General features: G+C 35.8%; 2 protein-coding genes across 3 annotated transcripts; both read right to left on the bottom strand.

Moving 5' to 3' along the window:
* Positions 1-627: 627 nt before the first annotated feature.
* Positions 628-5,054, bottom strand: LOC104091473 (uncharacterized). 2 transcript variants are annotated; one of them, XM_009596818.4, is made up of 4 exons: positions 4,951-5,054; positions 4,103-4,291; positions 1,893-1,992; positions 628-1,068 (listed from the first exon to the last, which is right to left on the bottom strand). In XM_009596818.4, exons 2-4 carry the CDS (start codon positions 4,280-4,282, stop codon positions 812-814), a joined length of 537 nt encoding a protein of 178 aa, XP_009595113.1. In that variant the 5' UTR covers positions 4,283-4,291; positions 4,951-5,054; the 3' UTR covers positions 628-811. The 2 variants fall into 2 exon arrangements, with proteins under 2 accessions (XP_009595113.1, XP_033510773.1); XM_033654882.2 differs by lacking the exon at positions 4,951-5,054 and adding an exon at positions 4,820-4,946.
* Positions 5,055-8,381: 3,327 nt separating this feature from the next.
* LOC104091472 (monogalactosyldiacylglycerol synthase 2, chloroplastic-like) lies at positions 8,382-12,368 on the bottom strand. Its single transcript, XM_009596817.4, has 8 exons — positions 11,643-12,368; positions 10,695-10,867; positions 9,896-10,057; positions 9,661-9,802; positions 9,346-9,570; positions 9,173-9,235; positions 9,001-9,075; positions 8,382-8,895 (listed from the first exon to the last, which is right to left on the bottom strand). The coding sequence occupies exons 1-8, from the start codon at positions 11,898-11,900 to the stop codon at positions 8,635-8,637; spliced, it is 1,359 nt and encodes a 452-aa protein (XP_009595112.1). The 5' UTR covers positions 11,901-12,368; the 3' UTR covers positions 8,382-8,634.
* Between the last annotated feature and the right edge of the window lie 10,122 nt (positions 12,369-22,490).

The raw sequence follows: 22,490 nt of genomic DNA, 5'->3' as shown, positions 1-22,490 counted from the left end.
AAAGATTTTTCCATACCTAAGAATCTACCTCTCACTTGATCATCAAAAGGCATTCTCAAAATCTTCCTAATTAAACTTAAAAATTAAGGGAAAGGCCAATATTTATAGATAACAAGTTGAGGAAATTGAATTTAATTGTCGCCTTTGCTAATTTATTCCTGATGGTCACCTTAGTTAAAAAAAGATTCTGCAATTTCATAAATTACAAAAAAAAAAAAAAAAAAACGAAAAAAATAAATTAAAGTTTAATAAAAATTCTGCAATTCCTCATTCCCTTTCCGTGTTTTTCCATTTCTCTACAAACATATGTAAACCCTCAATTTCTCCTCAAAAATATTTTATACATGTTACAACAAAACAACAACATCCCGGACTCCCGGTAGAATCTCACTAATGGGGTCTTACGTTATAAAAATATTCAATTGCCAAAATACAAGGACAGTTTATGACTTGGTCCAATTTTCAGTAATTGGTATTTACATAGAAAACATCAATGTTTTAATAACCGAAAAATCCCACCGTGACATGCACCTAACTCACACATCACACATTGTGCTATTACCACAAAGTCAAAGCATTGGTGGCTAATAAAGATACATATAACTAACAATGATTTAATTGTAAATCTTATGTTAAAAGCACATTTCAACATTACTTTGAAGTTTGATTGCCTCTCGTGAGAGTATTTCAATCACATTAAATACCATTAGGAACAATATAACAGAATATTTGAAGATAAAAAATTAGGCCATATAAATTACATAAAATTGAACTTCAGTTCATGTCAAATACATAGAACAATCAGTTTCCATTAATCATCTGGGAAACCAAGATATCTATTAATAAGTTTAGCAACTGGTTTTGCATCACCTGGTTGATATGGAACAAGAGACCCGAGATCCATATCCGAGATAGTCTTGTATAACGTTTGTGGACGAGCACAATACAAATGCTTTCTCTCAGCCAGTTCTTCTGCGAGCTCGCTTTGATGGTTGTCCATTAGATCCTCATTGACTACAACTATTAACGGTTTGCCCAGCCGTAATGTCTCAAATATGCTCCCTGAACCTGCAGCACATCGAATGTGTGGTTACATAACCTTACCTGTTTAATCCATTTTCTACGGTCTGTAGTTGGTCTGAATCAAAGTTCTCAAAGCATGCACGGCTTATTTTGATGGTGGTGGTTTCTGGACCAGCTTGAGCGTACCTCGACTATTTCACTGGATACCTGCTACCTCCTACCAGCAGTAACTCTGTCCCCTACGGCTTACGGATGGGAAGAAATCAGCTATTGACCTAAAAGAATGCACGTTGAAGTTCTACAATGACCAGTTATTTCCCTATCTTCACAACATGCCACCTCAAAACAAAGTGCAGAAACTTTCACCAATCACGTCTTCTGAGAATCTGAGGCCACTAGCAGCGGTAAACATTTGCAAAGAACTGAGCAGAGGTTGATGTTAAATCCCATCATGAGATAGTCGGCTTAAGGGAAACGGTTTCCACACCTTAGGAAGTTTGATTTCTCCTACGTTTCTAAGTAAGTTATCATGAGCATTGGAACAGCATGGAAATGTTCAATTGTCTCAACGAGAGAAAGCTAGCTAACTCTGGGTTTTGGCATCTGCAACTAACATGTTCGTTATTTCTTTTGTATTGCTTCGTATAACACTACAACTATTATCTGGATCTATGAACTAATTCCCTAGTCAGAGCAAATATATAGCCATTTCAATCCAACAACGATATATAGCTATCTGCTCTGATCTGGTTAGAGGGGGGAGTAAAGGAAGAAAAATAAAGGAGACTGTGAAAGCCAAAGATAGAAGAAAGTAACAAAGAAATATACTAAAATGTATAAAGCTACATTTGTCGTCAACCATGAATTACCTGCATGGCTGATAACAAGTGATGCTGACTTCAAGTAGTCAGCTATGCTTGATGAAAATGTGAAGTAGTCCAGAGCTGGGGAACCATTATCAGCAGTCGACTGGAAAAATTACAGCAAGATATAAAAGACCAGGGACAAATGAGAATTTAGCAGGCAAACGAATGGTCAGTGATAGAGTAAATTTTGCACAGGTAGTTAGATATACATGTGAGTGAGCGAGTGTGTGCAAGAGTTCAGTAGAAGGCTCAAAAGCGGTTTCATATAAGATTGAAATAAAGCTTAACAAAAAAAGCCAGTCCATTGGAAAGGAAACTTTGGCCATCACAGTCGAAGTGATAAACAGCATGAAGCCAACAAGCACATATTATACAGGTATTTACCTAATTACTTGCAGCCAATCAGTTCAAATCCAAACATCAAACAATATGGTCCTTAAGTTTAATAAGATGCTAGCACCCAAAAGAACCCAAATGTAATGCCACGTCACACTTTCCCAATCTATCCTTTGTATTGTCCTTCATAGAGAAAATTGAGACTCGGTAACCACATGTATGATCTCAACTTCTTAAATACTTAATTTCACTAAATCCATTTTCAGTGACTACACAGATTAAAGCTACATATCCAAGCATATCCGAACAGAAATTCTTCACCAGAACCTTCAATTTGCAGAGCAGGCCTACCCATAATTTGCACACATATAACTTCTTCTGCTGTGATGTGCAAAATTTATTGTTGGACAGAGTTAAGATCCCGTAGCTCAGAATTTTCAAGACAAGTTATGCTTTCCTTTTTTCTGAAGATCTAAATTACCATTTAAAAAACATATCATCGTCCTTGGTCCACTCTCAGTCTTGCATCTGAGAAGAACCCTAAACTTTCTTCGCAGCAAGAAAAAAAGAAAAAAAAACAGAGATTATTTCCATAATCCTGGTAAAACCAGTAATTCTGCATCATTCTCAACTATCGCTAACTCATACTACTCCGTTCCATTTCACGTGGCACTACTTTCTTATTAGTCCGTTCTAAAAAGAATGAAATTTTTCTATATTTGGAAACCATTTAACTTTAAATTTCTAATTTTTCCCTTGATGACATGGTTTTATAGCCACAAAAATCTCATGGCATGTTTAAGACCACGCCTTTTAGCTGATTGATGAGTGTCAAAGATAGACGTGTCACACCACATGAAGAAAGCTGTCAAGCATTGAATGAAGGGAGGGTGGCTCGGGCAAGGTTGTCGGAGCATGTCCAGCAAGCTTCAAAGGTCTTTCTTTATACTTAAATCTCTGTGCCTTGTCAAACTATATCACAACAATAACAACAAGAAGCCCAGTGAAATCTCACTGGGTCTGGGGAGGGTAAAGTGTACGCAAACCTTATCCCTATCTAATGAAGATAGAGAGGTTGTTTCCGAAAGATACTCGGCTTAAAAGAAGTGAAAATGAAGCAATAAACAAATAGTTGCAACAACAAGGTAATTAGATATGGGCACATATGGAGATACGTGCAACAACAAATATCTAAGAATACGAAACTATAAAAATAGATTCAGTCTTGCCGGAAATAGTGACACAATGTGAAATAGCAGGGGGCTAGGCATAGAAAAATACAAGACTAGTACTAATACTACTGGGATGCCTAGACGAAACACTAGACTGCCTGCCAACCCACAACCCTAAGTCTCGACCTCCACACCCTCTTATCAAGGGTAATGTCCTCCGCACCACGTCCTGCCTAATCACCTCACCCCATTACTTCTTAGGCCTCCCTCTACCCCTCCTCAGACCCGCCATGGTCAACCTCTCACACCTCCTAACCGGGCCATCAGGGTCTCTCCTCTTCACATGCCCGAACCATCTCAGCCTCGATTCCTACAACTTATCTTCTATAGGAGCCACACCCACCTTGTCCCTAATATACTCGTTCTTAATCTTATCTCTCCTGGTATGCCCACACATCCATCTCAACATACTCATTTCCTCTAATGTCAAAATATATCACATAAATTAAAATGGGAGGGAGTAGTTCTTTCACATAATTAGCCAACTCAAGTTTTTTTTTTTTTTCCCTCCTTTTTGCTAAAATCAAGGAGATAGGAGACAACTTCTTTTTGGATCTAAAACTAGAGCAGAAACCGAAAAGCTGAAACTTTTACTACAAATGTATTTACAGGAAAAAACAAATATACATAGAAATGTAAAATTACCTTTGTGGGAATGTACGATCCACGCCCCATTTGAATCAAAATATCAGTGTAACCTTTCTTGAATAATTCATTCTTAACTTCTGCGGTATCCACTGCTCTTACTAATGCATCAAAACAAGTTGTTCCTACCGTCACAAAAACTAATCTCTTCTCCACCGTTTGGTGATTTTCAAGATTCATTTAAGAACACTACAATTAACAAATGAAATATATTAGAATAATTATTAAAGATTGAATTTTTACTGCTCAAATGCAAGGTATATATCAGGATAACTATTAAAGATTAATTTTTTACTACTCAAATGCAATTAACATTTGGTAAATATAATAATAACTATCAAAGATTGAATTTTTACAGCTCAAATGCAATTAACATATGGTATAAATTAGAAATTAGAATAACTATTAAAGATTGAGTTTTTACTGCTCAAATGCAATTAACAAATGGTATAAATTAGAATAACTATTAAACATTTAATTTTTACTGCTCAAATGCAATTAACATATGTTATAAATTAGATTAACTATTAAAGATTGAGTTTTTACTGCTCAAATGCAATTAACATATGGTATATATTAGAATAACTATCAAACATTGATTTTTTACTGCTCAAATGCAATTAACTTATGGTATATATTAGAATAACTATTAAACATTGAATTTCTACTGCTCAAATGCAATTTAGTGTAACATCACAATTTCAAGATAATATTAACCTGTAATAATCACAATGAAATATGGAAGAAAAACAGTACTATAATCCAATTTTTTTCTCTAAAATTGGAGATTATTGTAAAAAAAAAAAAAAAAGGTAAAATTTTGTAAAGAGTATGATGTAGAAACTCACAATTTGATTTCGTCGGAGAAACTGAACGGTGAAGAGAAGCTGAAACCGTTTGGTGTCCATTTGATGTTTATTTGGGCCTGCGGGGCCATGGACTTTTAAGTTATAGAAGAATTAGAAAGAATTAACCCAAATAGCGGTGAATGTATAATATATGCATAATTTATGTATTATATGTGTATAGTTATGTATAATTTATATATATGGCTAGAAAAAGTAAACAATGAATATAATCGACTATTTGTGTAAAGATCCCGTAGTTATATCGGCTCTAATTTTTTAAAAATAATTAACCCAAATAGCCGCTCATTCAACCATTTATACTAAAAATAGCTTATATGTGTATAATATATGTATAATTCATATATATTATGTATATAATTGGGTATAATTATTGTATAATCTAAATACATCAGATAGAGAAATAAACAGTGAATACGATCTGCTATTTGTGCAAAGATCTTTTTATTTTTATTTTCAGAAGGCTTCATATTTCCTTTTTGATTTGATTCATAGAGTATATCAAATAAATTGTATATTTGTATATATAATTTTATACAAATTAATCTAAGGTGAGAAATTAGTTAAAAATCTCAAAAATCTTATACATGAAAAATCTCTACATGTGCTATATACAACCGGCCTAGAAGAGATTAGACGCAATGAAACTCGGTATCTTACTTTTAATCAACTTATTTTTAATATTTATCTAACCTTAGTCATTTTAAACTTCGTTTTTAAAGGAACCTGCATTATAATAGTAATAACAGTTCTGTTTTTTTTCTAATAAGTAGTAAGAAAAGTATGCCGTATACCGCCTTCATATGTATCATTAGGAGTGAATTTGTTTGCCAAGGGCTTTATTTTTCCATAGCGCTATTTAATCTTGGTCTTATTGAACCGTTCATATTGCCTATATTTACCTATTTCTAAGTCGTCTCCTCAAGACGTGTGTCGTCATGAAGATAATCAACATGATGATCTTCTCTTTTAGCATCATTGTTATTACCAGCAACAAGCTCAGCATCAGTCGGTATCGGAGGATGAGTGAAAAATAAAGAATACTCGTTAGTTAAACTGTTTATTGAAGTATCATCTGCATTGTCCTGAACCAAATGAGCTACATACTGAATATCATCTTAAAAATCATACTCCCCTCCTCCAACATTAAAAATATCAATGAGAAAAACTATCATCAATCCTATGAAGTCTACCCTCAAGATCAATCGAAGCAGGAGGGGAAGAGTGGGCGGTGTAGAAAGTGAAGACAAATCAAGCTCATTAGTTGACCCGTGTGTGAAGTACCAGGTGGATTCTTCTAAGTCAGAGGAGCTAAATTCTGAAGATCACTCTCATCCCACTGGTCACGGAGCATTTGAATGAAGAGATACATAGAATCCCGATGCTAATTGTTTTTTCTTTTCTTTCTATGCTTTTATATTCTCTCCATACTGATCTGTAAAATTAATGGAAGGAGTTGTTCCACTCCTCGACTTTCTTATGATTTTATCTTTGCTTGAACTTCCATCAACTGAATGCCCAGCTGGACATTGTACCTTCATTCATTCTAGAGTTCTTTTCTTTCTAAACGTATGCAAATGAAAGTGTCAGCATGTTTTTCCAAGTTGCAAATGAGACCTTTTAAAATCCTCGTTATTTTGGAACCGTTTATTATAAAAAGTATGCTCAAACTACAAAGAGATCAAACCATGTTTAGCATTAATGTGAATCTAGGAAAAAAACTAGAAAAAAAAAGTTTATCATTAACCTTAAATTTCTCTTCCAATAAAAATTCAGCTGATTTAGTTGTATCGTGGCTGAATGATTTCATAAGCTTAGTCCACCCCAGCACAGGGAACCTAATTTACATCTAAAAATTATCGTCGAGCAATGACTTTGTTATTTTGAGGAGGTGCTCCATCTCAAATATCTACAAAGAAAAGCAACAAAAAAAAAAAGTAATATGTACAATAAAATAGACACATACAATACAAAGGAGAAAACACCCAAAATAATCACTTATTTGTTATTGGAGCCTCCACATAATATATATAAGAGATTATCTTAAGTCTCAAAAAGATAATTTTTTTACCGAACTTGCACGGAATTTTTCACCCTTTTGTATTTGCAAACACCTGAACCTCATGCAAAACTATTTATGATGTTGCTATCCATGTGCTCCAATGTGTATGAAAAATCTAATATTACCTCAAAATTTTGACAATCCAAGGCAAACTATATAACCTATAATATTAAGGTAATACGCGCTAATAATTTATATTTTTTTTTCATCTTCAGGAAAAGATTCAAATTTCTTCTGTTGCATTTCTGTTGCATAAAGAGAATCTGACACTTTCTCTCCTCCATTCAAGGTACAATAACAACAACAACAATAACAACAACCCAGTGGAATCCAACAAATGGGGTCTGGGGAGGATAGTGTGTACGCAAACCATCTACTAGATTCTAAAATGTGATTTCCATGTTCAATTTTTGCACGTGTAGATGACTCTAACTAGCATGGAATTAAGATATAATTGTAACACATTGACAGAAAAATAAGAAATGTTCAACTAAATAATAGAGGTCAAGAAGCTACTACCAATTCGAATTTTTGGCACATGATTTGAATTGCGACACTTGATTATTAAGTTGTCCGTTTGAGGACGTTTAAATGTAGGGGCGGAGGTAATAGCCGAGCTATGGGTTCGGTCGAACCTAAAAGTTTTTGCTCAAATAATGCATTTTGTGTTAAGAAATTTATTAAATATGTACAAATATTAAATTATAACCCAGTCATTAACACTTGAAGCAAAGTTATCGTTCTAAAATTCAGAACTCATAAAGTAAAAATCAGGCTTTGCCTTTGATTAAATATAACAATTTGCTCTCATTGGTGTCTCGATCACCCATAGCAAGAACACACATTAACGGGGCAGGGCAAAATCTTGGAAAGATGCTAAATGGGTTAAGGCAAGGCAGGTTAAATCTTTAGCAAGTTAAGCCTTACCTTGCCCTGCCTCCCACCGTCTTATTTACATCCATAGCAATGGCGGAGCTAGGGGCGAAAGAGGGTTCATCCGAATCTCCTTCGCTGATAATTTACAATGTGTATATAAGGTTAAATTTTTTTAAATGTATATATGAGATGTTGAATACCCTTGGCTTCTCTTATGTTTAATTTTTTATTTTTTTAATCCCCTTCATAAAAATTCTAGCTCCGCCACTGATCCGTAATCGCAGTATCAAACTTCTTAGTAAAAATTAAGCTCAAAGCAAGATTATAAGGGGTGGACACAAGGAAAAAGAGTCACAAGTAGGAAAATAGCAAGAATTGGTCTTGAAAAGAAACCAAACAATATATTCAACACTGATAATATCAACTTTTGCAGGACAAGTGAAACTTCTTCAATTCTGAAGCAATCTCAAACAGGTCCTAAAAGACAAGTAATCTTAATACTAAAAGAATGTATTCAACACTCCAACAAAGAAACTTCTCCTCTTTTTTTTTTTGCCCTTTTTTTCCAACTAACCAAGGATCAGAATTTGTCTAGATAATCTAACATACTATAAATGAGCGCCAAATGATTCTGGCCAAAGAATGAAGATCATTGAACCTAATTTACATAATATCCTACTAGAACAAACCTTAGACCTTGTAGTGAAAGAGAAACAGAATCTATCTGGTTAAATTAAGCTTGAAAATGAAGATGTGAACGCGTAAGGAATGTTCGCAAGAGGACCCCTCTGGCATGCGAGCTCGTGAATGTCCTTCACAATGTCAAAAACTGCATCAGGTTGTGCGAGTTTTAGTGCTTTTTCTGACATTGTTTTGAGTTCATCACTCTTAGTGCTAAACCACTCTGCAACAATTCGGGCTGTTTCCCTAGGACTTCGTGTGAAAACACCGGCTCCATTGTCCACAACGTATGGAACGTTTCCCTTTTCCTACAAATACACAACAAAAAATGATCAGTAAATTAAACAATGTCATATCAGCAGCCACTACGATAGCTATAGCAGTCGATAGATAAACTTCTTGATTTCACTAACTTGTCCAGGAATGTAGTCATTGAGAATAATTGGAAGCCCTCTGATTAATGCTTCTGCAATTGTACCAGGTCCAGCCTACAAGCGAAAATAACTGAATTTTAATCCCGCTATATGGCCAATGCACAAAAAAAATTACACAGGCAATGCTAAAAGAGGACTGCATCTAACGTACCTTTGTGATAATACAGTCGCATGCACCCATCCATTTCTCCATCTGCTTCTGAAATCCTTTAATCTAGACAGCAAGAAGAAAAAAGTATCAAATATTTTTGCATTGTTAAGTAAACATGAGGTGTAATATAGTTTCAAAAGGCATTCATACTCCAACAATCTAATTCTTTTTACCTTGACCGGGATGTTCCATTCGAGTGATTGTAATGTGGATGCTAGCTCTTCATTACGTCCACATATGACAATCATTTGACCAATAGGTTTTTCCATTTCTTTATCAAAAAGAGCTTCTCCGAGAGCCTTTGCAGTTTTTTTCACGGGTCCCATCCCTTCACCTCCACCCATCAGCAACACTGCGGGCAACGTAGGATCCATCTCAAGCTCTACTCTGAGGTCATCCTATAGCAAGTATTAAGAAAACAATATAAAATAAATGACGTGCGGATTCAAAGGAGTAAAGCTCTTTTGTAAATTGACAGAAAATTTCACCTTGGAAAGAACTGCCCTACAAAAAGAGGGACGAATAGGCAACCCAAAAACGCGTATTTGAGATTCTTCCAATCCATCTAGCAAAGCCCTCTTTGCTACCTCCTCAGCGGGGCAATACAATCGATTGACTCCAGGGTGAAACCTATCCTTAAAAAGAGTTTTAACAGTTAGACCGAATATATGACATGAGAATAGTGCTAGTTAAAACTCCAAATTAAGTTACTGAATAATTTACCATGTACGGTGGCAAGTACTGAGATCTGTAATAACTGTGACAAAGATTACTTTCTTTTGTAGGCCTTGCCATTTTAGAACCCACAAAGGAATATGTTGCATAAGAGGATGAACACTAATGATTATGTCTGGCTTATACTCCATCAAACCAGCTTCTACCTCCCTTCAATTTTTACAAAGCAACAATTAGTAAATCTCATTAATGGTAAGATACCAACTAGAAATTTAGTAAGCGAATAGAAGAAGATTCATCCAAATGCCGAGGAATACTATATTGATCCAATATCTTTGCATAACATTAAAAAGTCCACTCTTGCGTAAAATTTAAGCAACCGACACAGCAATCATTTTTAATATCTGAGTAATGAACAAATGAGACAAGTTGCTATTTGTAAAATGAGAATATATTTAGTATTAAAAGAAATGATTAAAGAGTATTGAATGCATTCAAAAATAAATATTACTATTAAAAAAAAAGAAGATGAAGTTGTAGTTATCTTTTTTACTTGCACTTTTTTTTTGGGTAATGGTGATAATATGAGTTGAGCTAAATGAAAGGAATGAGGATTTATATCGCTGAACCCGACTTGTTTGGGACAGAGGCCTAGTTGTTGTTATTAAAAAAAGATGAATTTTTAGTGCAAACCTAACTGGCGTATAGAGGAGTATCAAAGGAAAATCATTTATAAAACAAAGAAGTCATTGGGGTATTACGCCAAAAGAAAATCGTTATTGACCATTCAAAGTTATCAAATTTCTACAGCTTTGGAAGAAAGGTAAAACCAAAGAAGGAAATATACTTGGCATAGAAGGCAGCAATGGCAGCAAGATAAGAAGAGTGTATCCAGCGAGGGGACGTGCTGTGAAATGCAACCCTCCAAAGCTGCACATGTTTAACCATGAACTTATATTGTTGCTCCATGCTATTCAATGGCCAACCAGTGTATTCCTTCCAAACATCCTTCACAAATATCTGTTAAGAATAAAACATATCAATACAACATTAAATCTAAATATGAAGTCGCGGTAGGCCTATACAGCAAAGACTATAGGATGTGATTAAATGAAATAGCACCTAAGCATGCACTTTTTGTTAAACCTAACCAAGTCAAAAATTTATCCTAGAAAAGTAGTTAAGCTAGCAGAAGAAAGATGGCAACCAGATGGGATCTCCATAAACATGATAATTATGTAAGTCAAAGCAACAGGAACATAGTTTTGGGTTGATTTTGGAGACACTAGCCAAAAGGAAATAACACAAATTGGAGGTCAAACTTATATTCTACTCAACATCCTTTAACTTTCAAGAGCTAATCAGAACTGCAAAGCAGAATGCGACATAAAAAAAGGGCAGCCTGGTGCACTAAGCTCCCGCTATGCGTAGGGTCCAGGGAAGGGCCAGACCACAAGAGTCTATTGTACGTAGCCTTACCCTGCATTTCTGCAAGAGGGCTGTTTCTACGGCTCGAACCCGTAATCTCCCGGTCACATGACAACAACTTTATCAGTTACGCCAAGGCTCTCCTTAGAGCGGAATATGACATCAAGTTACAAAAATACATAATTCCTCAAAGTTATGCCATCAAGTTTTAAATTTGAGGATTATGACAATAGACTCAATAATGCACATAGGACCACATGAATTGACATTTCATTTCTAAGCAAGGGCAAAATTTCCAAACAAAAAATGCAACAAACAAAGTAATTCAGATCAAATAGCTAGAAAACCAGATAAGATAAAACTTTACATTATACTCATCCCCAAATTCCAAATGGAAAGCATCGCGAATCGCCTCAGCTGAAGCTCTATGGCCACCTCCTGTGTCACTCATCAAAATAAGCACATTTTTGGTCCTTTCAGCACCAATTTGCACCATTTCCATTGTATCATATTCTTCATCTTGAAATTCATTATTGCACCTCTTTGTGCTGCTCCCTACAAACCCATAAACCCCAACTCTTTCCAACACATTGCTTATTGGATTCCTAGCAGAAATCACCTCCATTACCACCTCCTTTTCTCAATGTCAATTCTTGAAATCTGTATATGCAAATTGGTATAAGGTTCCAATTTTTATTCTTTTTCTTGGAAATGTATATCAAAATTAAACACCAACTCAGATAAAGAATTGAAATTCACCACCCCTTTGACCTAAAAAAGTTGGTATAAAGTTCAAATTTTAATTTTTTTTTTAAGGGAAATGTATATCAAAATTAAACACCAACCCAGGTAAAATAATCAAATTTCCAAGGAAATGATGAATTCACCACCCCTCTGACCTGCCGGAAAATGGGTATTCCGGCAAGATCAAAGAGTTGGTGAAAAAAGAAGAGAAAATGGCAATGAAAATGCAAAAAGGGTTTAAGAAATTTCAAGAAAATGGAAGAATTGGACACCCTTTAAAGGGTCTTTAAAGAGTACAAAGTATGGAGAAATGGGGTTGTTTTTTTTTTCTGTTAATGAAAGGACAGACAAGAGAGAGATGTGGAGAATGGTGCTATTTTTAGATACTCGAATTATGCCATTTGGGACATATTTGGTGGCAGTGTGTAGAGGAATTTATTGGCGTTGCATTCGCAAAAACAAATAATTTGAACATTGATTTTACCATATTTTTATTGGTCGATACTCGATATTAATGTTTTTTTCCCTTGTTATTAGAGACACTATTTCTACCGTCAAAGATTGCGGTAAGATAAATATGATCTCTTGCCTCTTAATTAGAAGTATCGGATTAGTTTTCGGAATATAAAAATTCTTGTAGGGAGTATTTCTCCTTTTAATCGTTACGCGATGTGAATCTAGATTAGTCAGATCCCCAAAGCAAGTATCAAATATCGAGTGGAACAAAAAAAAAAGGACATTATTTTCTTATTAGTGTGTTCCAAAAATTAATACGTTTTTAAATTTAAAAATAATTTATTTTTAAACCTCTTATTTTACCCTTAAATAGAAGTTTTTAAAGTCACACACATATTATGTTATGTTTAAGATTACGAGTTTAAAATTTTTTAAAGCCACACAAACATTATGACATATTTAACATCATAATCTTAAAAATTATTCTTTCTTTTATGAATTTTATGTCGAGTTAAACTGCGTATCATAAATTGGAACGGAGGTGGTATTATATTTTTGCAGTGGTGTGTAATGGAATTTTTAAAATTAGACATTGTCTCCTAAACAGTTGTTAAGCCCATGCAAGTTGGTGTTCACCATTTGCTTTGACAGGTGTGTGCATTCATTTTCAATGAATTATTCATAATCTTCCTATAAATGGTATAGTTTTCATGGGCCATAGCCAAGTCTATTGAGTTGTATTTTTCTAATTTAAGTTTTCTAACTCCTATTTCTTAAACTATATATTCAATATAAGAAGCAAAAATTGATTAATTTGAAAAAAAAAGTATGTATATTTTATACTCAGACAATAGAAGCAAATTGCGTAGAACTAGAAAAAAAAACATGCTGATTTCTGTTCAACAAATTTTAACGTATACTCATCCTATTAATCAGACCTCCTATAACACCAGTTTCTTTTTTACGATAATATAGAGATTTAAAACGTGCACTCCAATATTTTGTATTTTTGCAAATAACGGACAAAAACATGAAAATATAAGAAAGTTCAATATATTGCAGGATGTTCTATGTGTGTAACACACACATGCATAGTACACTACTTTAAGTTTCAGACTCATATACATTTTCGATCCGTCCAATTTATTTAGTGAACACGCAATGAGTTTATCTTAATTTAGTAGCTTTGCCTTAAACTCTATTATTGAGTAAATTTTATGGATGATCATCTAACTTTGTGTTAATTACCCAAAAGTCACTTTTCTTTCTTTTGTTACGTAAAAGTTATTTAACTTTGTGTTTTGTCACGACTCGAAATCCACTTAGTCGTGATGTCACCTAACCCAACCCGTCAGGTAAGCCAATTAACCACTAACCAATTCTAATAACTAATAAAGCAATTAAGTAAAGAAATATCTGAATCTGATACATTCCCCAAGGACTGGTAGTACAAATCATGAGCTTCTTAGAATAGAGTTTACAAAGGTGAAATGAAGTAAATACATCATATGTTTGAAGAGTACATAAACAGAGTTTATAGATCTAAGGCTACCATGAACAAGAGGCAGCTACAACCGGAACGCAGGTACATCTTCAATTTCGGCTCCCGTCGATCACATCGACGCCATCAGTCAATATCTGCACGCAAGGTGCATAAGTATAGTATGAGTACAACCGACCCCATGTACTCAATACGTAACAAACCTAACCTTAGGTTGAAAGTAGTGACAAGCTAGAATAAAGGTCGGGTCCAATACCAATATCCTACAACAATTCATAACAGCATAGTACAAGTAATAAAAGGAGTATCTCGGAAATAAAATGCTCAGCTCGTTCACAGTTCCAGAAAATTAGGCATGCTTTTCAAGTATTTCAGTGAAAACTTAAATCTTTTACCGAAATTTGCCAAAAATATGAGTAAGTTTGAAAACTGTGATTTTTCCCAAAAATCCTTTCAACAATAAATAAGATGTTTCATTTTCCTTTCAGATAGCATGTGCAAGATGTCTCTCTATGCCCATATGTCAAAATGTATGAGAAGTCATAAATGGCATGATACTATACAACATGAGAAAAAATGCATCTCTATGCCTATATTTTAAGTGTGTATGCCAAATACGATGCAAATCAGTGTGTAACGACCCGACTTGTCATTATAAGTAATTACTCTCCTCTCTACTATTTGAAGTCTCGAATAGTTTCATATGATATATTATGACTTGTATGCCAAGTTTGAGGTCAATCAGACTTGATTTGTTATATTTCGACATCGATTCTTCAAGAATACGTGGTATCATATTAAGCAAATGAGATCCAAATTCAGTTTTAATTGAAGCATTAGATCCGTATTAAAATTACGGATCCATATAAAAAAGAATCATCGAATTCAGACATAGTATAAGAGAGTTATGCCCATTTTCGTATCGGAAAAGATTTTCTGTCGCCGCGAGCGCCCAAGGTAGCATAGGGTGCTAGCCCTGGCGCTGGGATGTTTAAGGGTACTGAAAATAGTGCCACAGGCAGCGCCCGACGCTACCTGTGACGCTCGAAAACACCAAAGGCTCTATAAACGAGGTTTTTGGCCATTTTTGACATAAAAATAGTTGGGGAGCTCGGTTTGGACGATTTTTGGGCGATTTTTACGGGTAAACATTGTGGTAAGTGTTCCTTATCCTATATTGATTATATTTCATGATTCCATACTCATTTACATCATGAATCCGTGAATTTATGGAAGAAAAATCAGATTTTTGTAAAATCTTCCAAAAATATAAAATGAAGATTTGAAGGTCAATTTGATAAAATTGGTATGGGTGAACTCGTAATTGAATAGGTTGTCGAATTTTGTGAGTTTTGTCGGATTTCGAGATGTGGGTCCTACGGACGATTTTTGAGTTAAATTTTGAATTTTATTGGAAAATTAGTATTTTCATATGGAATTAATTCCTACGATTCGTGTTGAGTATACTGAATTGTTTGTGACTAGATTTGGAGCTTTCAGACATGAATTCACGAGGCAAAGGTTTATTGGAATCTTGAAATTGGTTGTGAAACGGGGTAAGTATCTTGCCTAACCTCGAGTGGGGGAATTACCCCTTCGGCATTGAGTCTTATATGGAAATTGTGTAATTGAAAACCATGTACACGAGGTGACGAGTACATACTTGGTTTATATGTGCAAATTATATCGGTTGAAATTCGTAGACGCCCTTAAGTATTAAGTTGGAAAAATTAATGTAACTTATTAAATCCCTTATTTGTCATGCCTCATTCCTTGTTTGCAGAGGTTGTTTTTATATGATAATTTGGTGTGATTGCCACTTGACTTTTATGTGTACTCTTTGTTTGTTTGAGTTGCCATTTTTATGGAAAATACTTTAATTATTGATTTTTACTTACAGATAATTTAAATGGAAAATTTAATTAATAAGATGAATAAATCTATTTATTCCCTTAAGTTGTGATTTAAAAGAGGTGTTGTTCCAGGATGAATTACTTGTCAATTCATTTTATTGAAAATTTGGTATTGAATTATAAAGGCCGTAAATCATATTGAGGCAAAGTGCCAAATTGTGAAATATTATTCGGTTGAGTTGTTCATTCCCGAACATTTTGTTAAGATGTTGTGCACATTATGATCGAGTCGTGGCTCCTTATTGTGGAAAAATAATGTGTGTAAGAATTGAGCACTTGATGTGCAATTTATGATATGTTGTAAGATTTGAGCACTTGATGTGCAATTTATGATATTTTGTAAGATTGGAGCACTTGATGTGCAATTCGTGATATGTTGTAAGATTTGAGCACTTGATATGCAATTTGTGATATGTTGTAATATTTGAGCACTTGATATGCAATTTGTGATGTGTGGTAAGATTTGAGCACTTGATGTGCAGTTTGTGATATGCTGTGATATGTGAGCACTTGAGGTGCAAGTTGTATTATGCTGTGATATTTGGGCACTTGAGGTGCAATTTGTGAAATATTGTGATATTGATACGCATGCGGTGAGATAAGGGTGGCTTGGAACGCTTGGCTAGTAGGAAAACTACTAGAAGCCATGCGGTGATATAAGGTCAGGGTGTTGAAACGCATGCGGTGAGATAAGGGTGGCTTGAAACACGTGGCTAGTAGGGGAACTACTAGAAGTCATACGGTGTGATAAGGGTGGCTGAAACGCGGGATGCTATTTTGGAAAAAATAATTTTTAAAGAATAATATGTGAAGGCTCCCGCGGTGATATAATGAAAGATTGTGAATTTATTTATGATTTGGGACTACGAGGTAGTACCTCGGGAGTGCCCTTTTGTTGATATCTCTCTATGGCTGCACTTGCCTTTGATTATCTTGTTTTTCCGTAATTTGTAAATTCTTGTGTTTTCCTTGATGTATTGTGTTGACCTTGACTTTTTCGTACGAGACTTTGAGGATTTGTATTTTTGGGTTGTAATTGTTTTTTATGATTGAGATGTTTTAAATAAAAGAAAAATTTCTAGTATGTTTAAATTAATAAATTCTATATCTAAATCAGTAGTTTATCTGATGCTTTATTTTAATGGAAATGTTATTTTTCCTCACTCAAACGATTTCTTAAATAAACTTATCTTTTTGTTGATTTCTTACTTGATTTAAAGATTTTAAATTTACTTTATTAAAAATAAATTGATCCTGCGGATCTTATATATATTGATATTTTGGTACGTGAGTTGTCCGTACAGTTATGAAAATAATATGGGCATGAGGTGTCGGGAAAAATATGATGATTTTATTATTGACACGTGAGTTATCGATGTGATGGTGATAGAAATATGGGCATGAGGTATCGTGGAAAATATGAAAGTGGGCCGAGACCCGTAATTTTTATGATTGTGAAATGAGGTGTCACATGATGACTTTTACTTGAAAATATATTTATTGGAAAGAAGTATATTCGAAAGATATTTATCTTAAAGAATAATATGTGAAGGATTTATATTTGAAGGACTTGACTTATTGATTGTACTTGTGTTCCTTATTCGCTTGAGTAATAATTATGATGTTCTTGTTGCCTTGTTGTTATATCACTAGTTGAGTTTGTTGTTATCATTGCTAGTTGTTTTCTAGTACTATTATATACTGCTATATTGCACAGGTTATTTGACTAGTGAGTGTCTTGACTGTACCTCGTCTCTACTCCACTGAGGTTAGTCTTGATACTTACTGGGGTACCGACCGTGGTGTACTCATACTACACTTCTGCATATTTTCATGCAGAGCTAGGTATTGGAGGTATCGGACACGAATAGAGTTAGAGTGTGATCGCAAGGATTCGAGGTAGAGCTGCTTGGTCGTCGCAGTCCCTTGGAGTCTGTTCATTTCATTGTACTGTTAATTTTTAATCATACAATATTGTATATTTGGTCCCCGTGATCATTCTATATATTCAGTTAGAGTTCGTGACTCAGTATTACTAGTCTTGGGAAGGTGTTATAATTATTTTCGTTGTTTGTTTCATTTATTAAAAAAAATAAAAAGGGCATGAATTGTAATTAAAATCGGCTTACTTAGTCTTAGAGACTAAGTGCCATCACGACGCCTGTGGTAAGATTTTGGGTCGTGACACAGTGATAAAGACCATATGCGTACTCTCAGAGTATGAATTCACTCAGTCCTCCCAGTCACTCAGTCCTCCCAATCACTCAGTCCTCACAGTCACTCAGTCTTCCCAGTCACTCGGCACTCGCACTCACACTCAGTAGGTACCTGCGCTCACTGGGGGTGTGTACAGACTGCGAAGGGGCTCCTACAACCCAAGCGCTATAATCTGCATGGACAACTCACGTGCTATAGTATCAATATCTGGATCCACACGGACAACTCACGTGCTGCACGGACAACTCACGTGCTATAGTATAATATCTGGATCTGCACGGACAACTCACGTGCTATAATATAGTATCTCACAATCAAGACCTCGGCCTCATTAGTCATCAATCTCTCTAGTCTCTCAGGCTCTCAATTTCATGAAATATCAGCCCAAAATAATGATGTGATGTATCAATATGTAGCAACAGAGACTGAAGTATGATATGAAATGAATGAACATGACTGAGTATGAAATTGCAATGTAAGCAAATAACTCAACAGCAGTAACGACCTCAATGGATCTCAACAGAGTAAGTACGTAGCCTAGACATGGTTTCTAACATGAATCACAGCTCAATAGCTCTAGTATGTAAATTGCATGGTTACATATATGATCAGGTAGCTAAACAGTACCACAAAAATACCGGAATTATAACTTACACGATTCACGCCCACACGCCCGTCACCTAGTATGTACGTCACCTCAACACCAATCATATAATACGTAATTCGGGGTTTCATACCCTCAGCATAAAGTTTAGAAGTGTTACTTACCTCGAATAAGCCAATTCTAATACCGAGCAAGCCACACGATGCTCCAAAAATGCCATCTAGCACATAACGACCTCCGAACGACTCAAAACTAGCCAAAAACAACTCAAATACATCAAATAAAGCCCAAGAAAACAATTCCAAATGAAAAAGGTCGAATCTTTAATCAAAAGCCCAAAATCGGCCAAAATGTCCAACCTGGGACCGCACCTCGGAACCCGACAAAACTCAAAAAATCTGACAACCCATTCAATTACGAGTCCAACCATACCAATTTCACTCAAATCTGACTCTGAATCGATGTTCAAAACTCAATAATTAACTTTATGAAACTTTAGGCTAAAACCCCCAAATTTCTCTTTTGGAACCCTCAATCAAATGTCGAAAATGAAGATAGATTCATGATATAAAATCAAAAATGACTAGAGAACACTTACTCTAGTTCATATGGTGAAAATTGCCTCAAGAATCGCCTCAATCCGAGCTCCATAGCTCCAAAAATGCAAAAATAGCTGAAACCCCCAAAATAGAGTACTTTATACTTCTGCCCAAGCATCTTCTTACGCGAACGCGGGAAGTCCATCGCGTTCTCAATGAACAAAAATACACTGCCACCAAAATCACTACACGTTCGCGATACACCCCACGCAAATGTGATGACCACCGATGCAAAGCTTCGCGAACGCGACTCACCTTTCGCGATCGCGTTGAAGAATTCTCCAACTCCCAGCTGCCAAACCTCAACACTACGCGAATGCATATCGATGGACTCGGACGCGAAGACAAAAATCTTTAAACCAGTGCGAACGTGACCTCAAAAGTGCGAACACGAAGAACAAATAGCTCCACTGACCAAATACCTTTTGCGATCGCGGCTACACCTTCGCGATCGCGAAGAACGCCAGAAGCAACAGGTAATAATAGAAAAACCAGCAATGCAAAGCCATTTGAAATGATCTGAACTACGTCCGAAATTCAACCAGCCCCTTGGGACCCCGTTCGAATATACTAACAAGTTCTATAACACAATACGGACCTACTCGAGGCCTCAAAACACACATAACAACATCAAAACAATGAATCACACCTCAAATCTAAATCTACAAACTTTGAACTTTTCAACTTCAATAACTCGTGCCGAAACATAGCAAATCAACCTGGAGTGAACCTAAATTTTGCACACAAGTCCCAAATGACAAAACGAAACTATTCCAATTCCCATAATCACAATACGAATCATATATCAAAAAGTCTACTCCCGGTCAAACTTTCCAAAAATCTAACTTCCGTTATTTCAAGCCAAATTCTACTACGGGCCTCCAAATCACAATCCGGACGTGCTCCTAAGTCCAAAAGCAACCAATGGACATACCGGAACCATCAAAACTCCGTTCCGGGTTCAAATTCACAAAAAAGTCAAAATTGATCAACTCTTCCAATTTAAAGCTTCAACAATGAAATCCATTCTTCCAATTCGATTCCGAATAACCTGAAAATCAAAACTGACGATTCACATAAGTCATAATACATCATACATAGCTACTCATGCCCGTAAACTACCGAGCGAAGTGCAAATGCTCAAAATGACCGGTTGGGTTGTTACATTCTCCCCCACTTAAATATACGTTCGTCCTCGAACGTGTCCAGAGTTTTTCTCAAAGTCATCAAACTGCCGTGTTACCTTACCATGCACATACCAGGGGGTGATCTCACGTCACCCTATCCCATATAGGTCTGATAACATAACATAACTGAGATTTCCTTAATTCAACTTATCCCATAAGCCTTAGAATCCAATTTCCAACATCCGAAACTTTCTATAAGATCAGAATCTCGCATCAACACTCTGTATAAGTCTGAACAAGCTGTATCAAGCCATATCCATAACCCAAGATATAATCACATGATATATCGCATACTCAAATACTCATAGCAATGATTTCTAATCACAGCAGCTGCCCCAAATAACCCAATTCCGGTAATAAACCTCATGTCAAACCAAACCTCGTCCTAAAACCTTCGTACACTGCCGATGATGAAAGAAACACGTAGAACTCATAACCATTCATCAGATCAACCAGTCATGAAATTCCCTCTCCTTCGACATGAACTATAGCAAATTTCTAAGCCGACTCTCGATATTATCCTTCCAACCATACTGTAATCAATTCTGATAGCATCCATTCTAGGTTCAATGTCCTCACCTCATCCAACATGACCACTCTAGTGACATGACACATCAATACAATCTAAAGCCAGAACCCGTGCACTAATGAGCAACATTCCAAATATACTCAATCATGGAAAAATGACTTAGGTGAGAGAACTGTCCCACAAGCTAAACAAGTACCACCACAACGCAATGCTAAGAACATATCACACATCGTATAACCAAAACACACTAATCTAACACAAAGGATCATATCTCAACATAACTCCGCTGCAATGCAAAACCCCATCCAAACACTGGTCCATATGAAATACCTCAGCCACCATGCTCAAAATCAATAACCACGTGCAATTCGACATCAAGTACCCAAAGTGCATTACCATAACCACGGAGAAGCCAATCACACAAAGCCACCCAAAACTCGAAAGGACATAACCAATACACAATCAATCATGCAATATCCAAATACTCATTTCGCTCAAATTCTGCTATAAGGCCCAAATAGAACAGCACCATGTGTGCCTAAAACCAACACCAACAAATCACAACTCCTCGTAGCATAGAAGAGTAACTCATAGATAACTTCAGAACACGAATAAGCTCAGTAACAACCGAATGTCACATTCCTCAACAATAGTATTATGGAGCCAACCAGTCTGACCCGGTGTAGAATACACATACTTATTGGGCTTATCAATGAACCCGAAATTAACTCTGAACACCCATAATAAATAAATAAATAACCCTCCAAAGGTCCACATTGACTGAATCATAACACTTACTATCATCTGGCTAGCTCTGGCCATAACTTCACAGCCCACAACCACGAAACAATCTGCTCCTGAAAACTCCCGGGTTACAAATTCATAGAACACACGGATCACCATTTCTGATTCCATCTCCACCGCCTGGATGTCTAACACATCTCTCATATACGATCATCCCACGAGGAATACTTCTAAAATTATTTCGTGCCACCTAGCAAAATTTGAACATCAGCAGTGGATCAACCAGGAGAGTGTCGCAGTACTAGTGAAGTATCCATAAATCAAAATACGTTGCCCCTTATGAAATGTATACTCTCATCAAGCCATACCAAATAGTATTATCAATTACCTAGTCATCTGAAACCGTCCATGCTGCCTAAGAATTTTATGACCTTTCCTTCAAAACTGAACTGTGATCTCGCTCACGTAAATCTCAATCCCACACAACACACTGCATATACCATGGCATCATATGAAAAATACGAGGACTTCATAGTTCACTCCGAGTCAAAAGAAACTACATACTCAATTAGCCAAGGACCTTCCATTTGATCACTATACACCACATGCTCCTCACGCCAGTGGGGAATATACTTCTCGAACCGTGGTAGAAACCATTGAGAACCCTTCGAAGTTCATTTGCACATAACCAAGCTATCAGAACCGAATCTCTTTAACTCAA

This window comes from Nicotiana tomentosiformis, chromosome 6 (genome assembly GCF_000390325.3).
Source record: "Nicotiana tomentosiformis chromosome 6, ASM39032v3, whole genome shotgun sequence".
NCBI classification, from domain to species: domain Eukaryota; kingdom Viridiplantae; phylum Streptophyta; class Magnoliopsida; order Solanales; family Solanaceae; genus Nicotiana; species Nicotiana tomentosiformis.
Note: the sequence above shows the minus strand (reverse complement) of the source record. Positions and strands in the feature narration are given on the sequence as shown.

Bases quoted from the DNA above. Each gene is read 5' to 3' on its own strand.
- LOC104091473 (XM_009596818.4), bottom strand. From the start codon at position 4,282: ATGAATCTTGAAAATCACCAAACGGTGGAGAAGAGATTAGTTTTTGTG. The intron at 1,993-4,102 runs GTAATTTTACAT...TAATTTTTCCAG, and splicing joins GATCGTACATTCCCACAAAG to TCGACTGCTGATAATGGTTC. The intron at 1,069-1,892 runs GTAATTCATGGT...GATGTGCTGCAG, and splicing joins ACTTGTTATCAGCCATGCAG to GTTCAGGGAGCATATTTGAG.
- LOC104091472 (XM_009596817.4), bottom strand. From the start codon at position 11,900: ATGGAGGTGATTTCTGCTAGGAATCCAATAAGCAATGTGTTGGAAAGA. The intron at 10,058-10,694 runs GTATATTTCCTT...TAAAAATTGAAG, and splicing joins ATTGCTGCCTTCTATGCCAA to GGAGGTAGAAGCTGGTTTGA. The intron at 9,076-9,172 runs GTACGTTAGATG...TTTCGCTTGTAG, and splicing joins GCGACTGTATTATCACAAAG to GCTGGACCTGGTACAATTGC.